We start from the raw sequence: 11,097 nt of genomic DNA on the forward strand, positions 1-11,097 counted from the left end.
ATGGAGCTCTGCTTCAACCTGTGCTAATTAGCATGCATCGGACCAGACTTGAGTAATCAAGTCTGCTAGGAGGCTTCTGGAGCATGCTAATTAGCATGCTCCAGCAGCCTCTGCATCACATGTATTCAGTGTCCCCATGGTTCAAAATGGCAGGGGGGCACTTCAACTAAAGCTTATCAAACCACTTACTTAAATTACCCCCACTGCAATTTTGAAGCGTGGGACTCTGAACACATGTGATGCTGCAGGTGTTTTAATTAGAGCAGCTCTCTGAGACTCACTCTAATTAAAGCATTCCCCCCCTACTCCCCAGCACATATATAAATGTCCAATCAATTTTCTGTGCAGTCCCAAAATCTCATCAAAACTAATTAAGTGACACTCCAGACCAAATAGTTGCCCACCCCTGCTGTAGATCAAAATAATCTGTTTGCAAACTCTAGGCCAGCAGTTTGCAATGATGGTTCTTTTGAGGAGGGGGCAAAGCAATAAGCACTAGCTCTTCCCTGGCTAGCTCCTATGCAAAAGGCAAGTGCAGGCTCATCTCTGCCTGGCTCCAGTGCAAAGAGATAAACTCATGCTTGTTCCTGCCAGCCCCATGTGAGCAGCTAAGTGCAGGTTCATTCATGCCTAGTTCCAGTGCCAGCTGCTAAATCCATAGTTATCCCAGTCCTGCAAGGAGCTAAGTGCTTACTTCGAGTCTTACCCCTCCACAGTGCTGTACCAGGAGTTAAGTGTTGCAGTAAATGCATTTGTCATTGAAATGGGGCACTGTTCATTTCACAGGAGTTATGGAGGTATCTCAGGAGCCTAGAGATTGAGAACCACTGATCTAGACAAAATAAGACACAGAGGCAATTATATAAATCAGACCAGGCTCTGACTGTATCCAGTGCGTACATTCAGTTACATTGGATGTGTATAAACCAGATATTAGGGGGACACCACATCCATCCAGTAGTTTTCAGTTACCTTGCTTTCTTGGAATGATGCTTCAGGTAGGATCAGGTGTCCCAGAAAGAAGAAAACCTAAAATACTAAACAATTCCTTTATCTTTCTCACCTGCTACTTTAGACTGAGTTATTCAAAGGCCAGATGGCTACTTTAAATCCTTCTAATTCAGACTCTTCCAGTCATGTAACAGAAAAGAATACTAAAATGACCAATCAAAAATATCTAATATAGCTTGGAGGGGTTTGGGTTGTAGCTGTGTTGGTCTAAGGACTTAGGCAGACAAGGTTCCTTGGGTGAATTTGATATCTCTTATTAGACCAACCCCAACCTCCTGGGAAGAGCACACACCAACTGCTGAAGCTTCCTTAGCCTGACGAAGGGTTTTTGAACCCGAAAGCTTGCTTAATAACTATTCTCCAACCATTGGGGTTGGTCTAATAAGAGATATCAAATTCACCCAAGGAACCTTGTCTGCCTAATATAGCTTGGGTTTCACATACTGAATTCTTACAGGAGACAGGTTGAACAATCTGAATAAAATCCCTGCAAAGAAATTCACAATTTAACATCTCAAACACTACATGAGAGGGAGTATTTACTCCACACATACAGCACATAATTTATTCATTGCAAGTCAGCTCTTATCTGGACACACTCACTTTATCATCATTCAACAAAACTTGGGTTTTTTCTAGGTCTATCCCAACCACCTTGGCTTGTCGAAAGCTACTTCCAAAGCTCACAGAATAAGAAATGAAAGTCTTCTTGGCAAATCCTGGAATTAAAAAAAAAAAAAAAAAAGGAGGGGGGAAGAAGTTAACACGATTTCTGTATTAGTAAAGTATATAAGAAGTTACAAGGAAAGTAGGGAACTAGGAAGTCCATCTTCCACTACATCTCCAGTAATCCAGTTCTAATGACCCTCTTTTAGTTGTGAGGTTTAGGTTTTATATATTTCCTGGACTCAGGCCTGTCCCAAAGGAAGGGCAAATCGGGGCAACCACCCTGGGCCCTGCGCTTTGTGGGTCCCCGCGGAGCTGGGCAGAGCAGCGGCTCCTCATCCAGCTGCTCGCTACCCTCCCCCTGTGCTGCCGCCACCGCCGATGGCAGCAGCAGCTTCTTTGGATTCGGGGCCCTTGGGATCGAAGCAGGGGCAGGGCCCCGCACCCTGATCAGGTCGGCTCTGCCTGGACCATTACAGCTACAACAGTACTTCAACCCTCCATTAGTTCTAAATTCTTGCTTATTGCACAGAATACTACCCGATCCACGGCACTTGTCTCCTGAGGTCTATTTTCTCCATCCAATATAAAATCCTAGAAATTTTTACCTCAGCTGACAATTGAAAACAATAAAATATCATTTAGAATCAAATGAGTTTGAAGCAAGAGTTTTGGTTTTCTTACAATATACAAGCCTGCAAGGCAAAACAATATTAACTTTTATCATCTGTGTTAGCTTCAGGGATGAAGGCCAGTATTGTTTAAACTGAAAATCCATGGACAACTAGAATATAAACCAGCGGTCTCCAACCTTTTTAAGTAGGAAATCACCTTTGGCATTTAGAAGCAACCCAAGATCTACCATGCACCGCTGCCCTCCCCCCACCCTGATCAAGGCAGAAAGAGAAAAATTATTCGGGGGCACGCCTCCCCAGCAGGTAAATCCCACCCAGCCAAAACCCCACTCAACTAACCCCTGCTCCTGCCTCTGAGGCACTGTCCCTCACCATGGTGGCCTTGATCTACCCACTGCCCCTTCTCTCCCCCATGGACTGAGCTGCTGGGCTGGAGCGCATGTGTGCATGCACACCAGCTCTCATCCCCCCACCCCAGCCTCGGATTGACTCCAAGTGGCTCCAAGATCTACCACAAGAGTCTCCAAGATCTACTGGTGGATCAAGATCCACTGGTTGGTGACCACTGATATAAACACTGATACCAAAAAAATTGAAGATCAATGTCTGGAGGAGCGATGGGCTCATAAAAGTCTCCATCTCTTGTAAAGCTATCTGCAGCGAGCTTCTGAATGAAAGAATTGGAAAACAATTGTGTTAGTGCCCCTGCTTATACTGCTAACAGCAACCAAATGAAAATACTGGGAGACACTGAGAAACATTCCCTGATTATTCAGTTTTAATGCAGATCTAAATTTCGCCTTGTATAATTTGGCAGGTCTTTTGGGTTTATGGTTTAAGACCGGGACCAAACCAGAGTATTTGCTCTCTGTGTAGCAGGTAAAGAGAGAGAGAGAGAGAGAGAGAGAGAGAGAAGGGTAATCAAGGTATTTTTCTCAATAGTGACCACCTAGTTTTAAAACATGGTCAGACACAAAGAGGGTGAGCCAGCTACTAGTCACATCTAATACTAGTACAGCATGTCTACAGTGTGGGGTTTGCCTGGGTGCAGTTATATTAGTGTTGATAACTCCCAATGTTCATTAAGTCATGGCTCAGTTACTTCTGCAACCTCCCACTGCAAAAGAGTTCCTCGTCTGGCTTTAACAGCATGACTTTTTTTTTTTTTAAATGAAGTTATTGATGTACAGTCCTTTTTGTTTTGACCTCCTGTTTTTGAGCTTTTGATGTTTAAAGATTCATTCAAACGTGAAGGCTAGATAACTTCCTTTAGATTAGAAGAAAAAAAGTCTGTGAAATGGGTTTCTCATATTATCTCATGACTCCTGGAAGTTCAACTTCCAGGAGAAATGCCAAATATTGCAGGGCCCTTTATAAAGTTTCATAGCCAAGACCCCAAGAGAGACAATTCCCCAAATCCTAAGGAGTCTCAGCTACAGAACTCATGACTCAAAAGTACCAAGAAGGATAAAAATGGCAAGTTCAAGTGGAACGGTGCTTTCAAGCTTTTGCTTATAATAGTGATCATTAAATCTTGGAAAATGATCCTTCAAGTAATTAATGCTAGCACAGCATTCCTATTGCTGGAGAAGCTCAGTTGCTAGGCTGTAAACATTGTATTGATCCTAGGATAAATGAGGGACAAAGTGCAAATATACAGAGGCCCATACCCATTATCCTGGGGTTTGACTTGCGTCAGAACTCATCTCTACTTCATAGGTATTTACATTGGGACAATGGGCTTATACACCCGTAGGATCCCAGAATTTGTCTTGGTAGAAATCTGTTTTTAGCCAAATAAGGAGGTAATAACAGTTTATCCTAAGAAATTTCAGAAGCATGTCCGTAGTTATCCAGGAATTGTATCACTGAATTAATAGCAGAAAAGCAGCAGTGCATTCAGCTGCTTGTTAAACCCTTACTAAAAAGAGTGATACGTGTACATGTCAAACATAGGCACAATTTAACCGAGGGCAAATGCAATGTTTGTTCCTAGCTTATGATTTTGTTTTCAAACACACAGCTACTGTAACGGCACAACTACATTTGTGCCGTCACTAAATCAGGGATTTGAACTTTTGATTTTAGAAGGTAACAATGGTCTCAAATTTTGAGAAGTTGCACGATTAGTTTAAATCATGAGCCATGGTATATTTTGGAATTTTGTCCGTTTTTGACAACATTGCCTATTGTCTTTTTGGAATGGTCATTGAGCAATTGTCTATTTTGGAGTGCTATAAAAGTGTTTGTTTTTCAAAAACTTTGCAGTTAATCTTTCAGCTTGAAGTACCACACCTCTCAGTGAAGTAAACGAATCCCAAGGGACCAGAGATGGTCCACAGACTTTAGGAAAAAAACAAATAAGTAGTTACCACTCTCTACAGAGGCTCGGAGGGCAGCAACATTGTGGTGGAAAGCATCTCTCATATCCACAAGAACAAAGGGGATTCCCCAGGACTTTAGCTGGCTGGCAGCTGCAATTCCCCCGAAACCACCTCCAACGATCACCACGCACACAGAGTCATCCACAGAGAGCTTGGATCCCATTGTGGATGGCAGAACTTCAAGATAAAATCTAAGGTGAAAGAGGAAAAAACAAGGTGCCATGAGAATACTTTTCCTGTGGAAACTAATGTCTTAAGACTTGAATATAAAGTGATTAGCACTTGTGTGCAGAAGTCGCTGGAGGCCTGGGGCCTGTGTCAGCAGAACATTTTAAAATATTAATACAAAGCACTTATAGGATATGCCTCTACTACCTTTTGCAATGGCTGGATGCCAACTGTGTGTGCTCTGCAAAATGCTCTTACTTGCCTCTAGTCAGTATAGCACCTCTTACACACCTGGAGCTCTTCACCCGTTATACAACAACATACCAAGCACTTACAAAACAATATAGTAGCATGGGCTTCTGTTCCGTTCCCAAAAACAACATATTGGAGGAAATCCCACAGCCCTTAATGTGCTTGTCAGCTGCTCTGGGTTTTTGACTGCAGTACCTCTCCCCCAGCCCCCAAGTTTTAAAAAAACAAAACGGCATCTAGATCAGGGGTTGTCAACCGGGGGTACGTACACCCCCGTGAGTACTTGGGAAGGCCCTAGGGGGTACACACAGGCAGGTGGGGATGGAGTGCTGCCACCCACCACCCGCACTGCTGCACGTCCCACCACACGCCATCCCTGTTGCCCATCCGGCCACGTGCCACCCCTCCCCTGTGCACACCACCCCTGCTGCCTGTCCAGCCACTGGGGGTATACATATTAAAAAAGGTTGAAAACCCCTGATCTAGATAACAGAAAACATAGGGTAGAGCTGTGAGAAACCTAGCTGTCATTAAGATGAGGAATCTTACAGCTCTCTGCTAAAGTGTAACCCAGCAGCAAAGTAAAGCAAAGCAAAAAGGGAGACCACTCAGTAGTACAAGACCTCCATCTCCCTTTCCTACATTTCATCATAGCAATAGCATCCACTTTCCTCCTTAATATTTTTAGTGAGTTACTGGGGAGGGAGAGACAGAAGCGCACCATTTCCCCCCTCAAAGATAGGGTAGGAGGGAACAGACCAATGAAGACAGCATCAGAAGTTCCTCCAAAGAGAAGAGCAACTCAGAGGAACCATGATTAGTTATCAGCATCTGAAAAATAGCACTAAGGCATAAAAGTGCCTTTCCCACCATAGCCTTGATACCATAACAACATAACTAAGGAATCCTATTCTGAGGTGAAACCTCGAAACAGGCTGTTGTTCAAAAAATTAAAGAAACAAACTAAACAATGCCTGCTTCCTCCCACGGCTGACATCCTGCATGTCCTACCTTATCTGTGGTTACCACCTATATCCCTTCTTATTCTTCCTCTCTGGAGTTCACTTGTGACTACAATTTACCTTGTTACTTAAACTTGTGTATTATGAAACAGCATGGGGGCATTAGACTGGAGAAGCCTTCTGGCATTTGTTGCATTAGCAATACATGGGTTGCTGTTCAGGTTGATGCAATTACAATACAAGCCAAACAGGCTCTTCTAGGAACTTGTGTGGCTTCTCACATGTTACTTACAGACTCTAATGAACAAAGTAATTGCTTCACACACTAGGTACAGAAAGGCAAAAGGGTAGGGGCAAACGAGTTTGCTTTTTCCTTTATTGAGAGTACAGGAACAACTTTGACTCTGCCAGAGGCAACAGCAAACAACTTTGGAGGCATTTTGTTATAATTTATCATGTTTTGCACTTTTTGCAGATATTTAATATCTGTGCAAGGCAGAGGAGACAACTGGTTCTCAAACAGATCCAACCAGCTTTGCTGGAGAATTCCCAGCCAGCTCTATTATTTAGTATCAGATTAAATTTTTAAAAAGCTCCCCCCAGTGCATTCAGGTAAAGCCATGCTGATCACAGCAGCTATATATCCTGGCATTATTCTTTTAAATGGCTTTCCCTGCCTCCTGTTTTGTGAAACAAGAGCAGGAGCTTCGGTGCTAAGAAATTCTGCTGGCCTCTGAGCTGCAGGCAGAGATCGTTTCCCTGCCAGCCTACAAACTAGCTAACACATAAACTTTAAGCAAGGCAAACCCTGTTGTTTCCAGCTTCATAATTCTTCACTTACCTACTGAACCCAGCACTCAAGAGAACAAGACTTGAATTTCTTGGATCACCTCATGCCAATAAACACAGCATAAAAAGAGTAGACAAAATCGTGCTTCTACAGCCAGCAGCTGAGCAGCAAGTTATATCCCGCAGGTTCGGCCCAAGTTTCCGTGGGTCGTGGAAGCAGCAGCCCAAGCTGGGGTCTTGAGCAAAAGCTTGATTTTCTCCAACCTCATTCGTTTAATCATGATGATTCAGCAAACACAGTCGAAAGATTGGGGGGAAGGGTGAAAGCATAAAACAGTTATATGTGCTCCTGCTGCCATCTAATGGAGCCACAAGCAAGCTGCAGCGAAGACAGGGATAAAGTGGATGACAGGTAGATATAATACTCTTTTTTCCTTAAAGTAACAAAGAGGCTAGTCTTGTGAAGATGAAATAGAGGCAGAGGGCAACTGATGCTCTGAGTGAAGCCTCCTTTTGGTCACCCCCATAGTAGAGTCATGGATTCCCATGACTGTCTCCGTGGGCTCAGCTGATGTTGGAAATGTTCACCGTTTGGTATGGATGCAGCAGCTAACAACTGAATGAATTTGGCTGAGCCATTTGAAAACTGGCAAGTTATGGCTTTGTTTTGGAGTCTACAGAGAAAGCAAGCCTGGATCAGTGATGTGTCAAGTTTTGGCATACATGGGACCCAGCATCTGGTCCTTATGCTAGTGGGGGAAAGTCAGGGTGCTCACAACAGGTGGGCTATATGTGCTTGCTCCTTGTAAAGGCTGAGGCAAGAAAGCAGCACAGAAACCAAGAGTCCCTGCTGCTCTCCTGCATTGCGGCTGCCTCAGCTGGAGTGTGGAACTGAATTTCCTGGCACTGGGACAATGACCTGAAATGATGAGCTAGAAGCTAGTAATTGGCTTTGCATTTTTTATTGCAAATAAAAAGGCTATTTTCATTAAAAAGGATTCAGTTAGAGATTCCTGGCAACTTTTACTATGACTGTGTAACTTTATCCTTTTACTAAAATCACACATTACCTGTACCACGAACTCATGACAAACTCCTAGCCCTAAGCACAGGATTGCAATAGTATGTGGGAGACATTCTTTTCCAGCTAATTGGGAACACGTGTTGTCCATTAGTATCCTGATTTCTAACATACTGTTTTGCCAAGGGTAAAGTTATGAGGAGGAAACAGTGGGACACTTCAGAGATGATAAGCATTTGTAAAACCCAGAAGTTACCTTTTCAGTGCATCTTTGGAAGGAGAGGGAGACCCTGGTACTTGAATCAGATCCAAATTAGTAACTAGTCTCACCTGGATTCAAGCACAGTCCTGGTGATACTGGTTTAGGAATGGATCTCATCTTGAGATGAGGAGACAGGAAGTGGATTCATTTTCATAAGAAAGGCAGCAAAAGGGCTGGGAGACCCACTTGGCTCAATAGGGATGTCATAGACCTCCTGAAATTAAAAAAAGAAGCTTATAAGGGATGGAAGTCAGAAATTATCACCAAAGAGGAGTACCCAGCAATAGCCCACACCTGTAGGGAGCGGATTAGGAAAACAAAGGCACAAACCAAATACACATTGGCAACCAGAATCCATGACAACAAAAAGTCCTTATTTAGATATGTAGGAAGTCGAGGAAAAAATAAGGGAAACACAGGACCCCTGATGAAAGAAATGGGACAGCTATTGCAAGACTCATGGCACTCAGGAGAGGTCCCAGAAGACTGGAAGAGGGCCAATGTGGTGCCTATCTTCAAGAAAGGGAGAAAGGAAGATCCAGGGAATTACAGGCTGTGGCAGAACACTGTTGCTGTCTGCCACTTTAAGGGCTGAGTCAAGCAGCTAGCAGGTACTTGATTGTGGTGGCCATTTCAGAACACTGGCTGCCTATATAAACAGAGCAGTTTCTGCCTGGTAGTCTAGGCAGAAACATCACCTGGCTGGCCTGTATGGAACATCTAGCAGGTAGAAGCTGGAGGCGCTTGGTCCTGGGCATGACCTAAAACTCCATCCTGCTGGGGAAGGATGGCCTGGTGGGTCTCCTGGTAGCACGGGAGTCCCCAGGAAATACTAGGCTGGTTACCTCCCTGATGAAAGATGAGGAGAGGTACCTTAACCCCAGCCCCCATCTTCGGGTGGGCTTTGGAGGCAGGAGTGGGGCCAGGCACAGCTGCGGCCACCTGAGCCCATGAGAGCCCAAGACCCTAGGAAGTGAGTGTAGTGGGGCCAGGCATGGCAAATGGAGTGCCACCTGAGCCTATGGGGGTGGCTGACCCTAACGCCCTGAGAGAGGGCGGTGTAGTGAGGCCTGAGGGAAGAAGGCAGAGTTGTGTGGCCACGTACCAAGTAGGGCTGAATGAGAGCAGGCTGAAGGACTGTGCGTAGAGGGGCTGAGTAGGGCTGAACCAGGAGTAGACCTCAAGGGCAGCCCCAGGGGTGCTCTGAGTAGGGCTGAACTAGGAGTAAGCCTAAAAAGCAGCGCAAGGGCCAGCCCCATGAATAGTTGATTGGAAAGACAATGAGCAGACCCCAGGGTGGGGCGTGGTGTAGAGGCCCTAGAGGGGGCATGGTCGGAGCCCCATGTGAGGGGAGCAGGCCAAAACATATCTTCAGACACCTGAGGCCATAGTTTGGGCCAGAGGCCGAGTAAGGGGGTTCAGTCAGAGAAAACAGGGCAAGTCTTGACTCTGGTAAATCCTCCACTACAAGGAGGCCAAGTGTGGGTCAAAAGTAAGACCTGTAGTTGAGCACAATGACCTGCTGCTCCAGTGGGGGAATGAAAGTCCCTGTGAGATCCTGGAGCACCAGTCATGGTGGCATTAAAAACATCATGTGGATGCCATTTGTAAGGCATGGGCTGTGGTGTAGAAGAGGTTGGAACTGCAGATAGCACCCCCTGGCACTGGGGCACATAATGGGTAGGCTTCTGCCTTTACCATCTGTTTACAGGAACACCAAAGTCATGGCAGAGGAGATGTGGCAGATTGCTCCATAGAGACAGGTGGGCAGGCTGGCATAGGACCCGACCCCTAGCATGCCCCCTGTCACACAGGCCAATTAGTTTGACCTCAATCCCTGGTAAAATCCTGGAAAAAACTATCAAAGAATCCATTATTGATAGGCTAACAGAAGGCAGTATTCTAAAGGACAGCGAACATGGCTTCATTGCAGTCAGGTCATGCCTGGCCAACCTCATCTCCTTCAATGATCAAGTAACTTGCTACCTAGATAGGGGAAATGAGGTTGATGTCCTATACTTGGACTTCAAAAAGGCCTTCAACTGAGCCTTCCATGATGTCCACATAGTAAAATTGGGAAAATGTGGCCTCAGCTACTTTATGGTCCACTGGCTAGGTAAACTGGCTCCAAGGCAGGACCCAGAGAGTATTAATAGACTAAACTGAGTCATCGTGGTAGAAGGTGACTAGTGGTGTCCCTCAGGGTTCTGTACTTGGACCAGTGCTTTTTAACATGTTCACCAATTATTTGGATTTGGGAATTTAAAAGTGAACTGGTAAAGTTTGCGGATGACACCAAATTATGAGGGACTGTGGTCACACTCAAGGACAGGCTGGCAATACAGGCTGACCTGGACAGGGTGGTGAGGTGAGTGGATCTTGATTACGTTTCTCCATGTTTAAATGTAAAGTGCTCCATACGGAGAGAAATAATCCACAACACGCTTATGGGCTTGGCAGTGCTATGCTTGCCAGCACCACAACTGAAAGAGATCTGGGGGTCATGACAGACCACAGAATGAACATGAGCCACCAGTGTGATGTCATAGCTGGCAGAGCAAATCAAACACTGGCATGCATCTACCGAGGCATCTTGAGCAAGACAAAGGATGTCATTCTCCCACTCTACTCAGCCTTGGTGAGACCGCAGCTGGAGTACTGCATCCAGTTCTGGGTGCTGCACTTCAGGAAGGATGTGAAGAACCTCAAGAGAATCCAAAGGAGGGCCACATGCATGATTAGAGGTCTGGAGAGCAGGTCATATGAGGAGAGGCTGAAAAATTTGGGACTCTTCAGCCTGGAGAAGAGAAGACTCAGAGGGGACTTGGTGGCAGCCTACAGTATATTAGGAGCATATATCAGGGCCTCGGGGACCATGTGTTCACCAAGGCCCCCAGGGGAGGACAAGTAACAATGGGCACAAACTGATTGAAGATTGCTTCATATT

General features: G+C 45.2%; 1 protein-coding gene across 5 annotated transcripts in view; it reads right to left on the reverse strand.

The window, feature by feature from the left end:
* The window catches only part of AIFM2 (apoptosis inducing factor mitochondria associated 2), a 25,552-nt gene extending 18,378 nt beyond the window's left edge, over positions 1-7,174 (reverse strand). Inside the window, exons 1-3 of one of the 5 annotated variants that reach the window (XR_002089387.2) lie at positions 6,920-7,173; positions 4,685-4,887; positions 1,615-1,730 (exon numbers count right to left, since the gene is read on the reverse strand). Coding sequence is in view for 4 of the 5 variants with exons in the window: in XM_059729895.1 (XP_059585878.1) it covers positions 1,615-1,730; positions 4,685-4,859 (291 nt within the window). In the remaining variant the exon portion in view is untranslated. Of the gene's footprint in view, positions 1-1,614; positions 1,731-4,684; positions 4,888-6,919 lie in introns of all 5 variants that reach the window. The other 4 variants (XM_059729895.1, XM_019484372.2, XM_019484373.2 and 1 more) reach the window with 4 other exon arrangements.
* Positions 7,175-11,097: the final 3,923 nt, after the last annotated feature.

This window comes from Alligator mississippiensis, chromosome 6 (genome assembly GCF_030867095.1).
Source record: "Alligator mississippiensis isolate rAllMis1 chromosome 6, rAllMis1, whole genome shotgun sequence".
NCBI lineage: Eukaryota > Metazoa > Chordata > Crocodylia > Alligatoridae > Alligator > Alligator mississippiensis.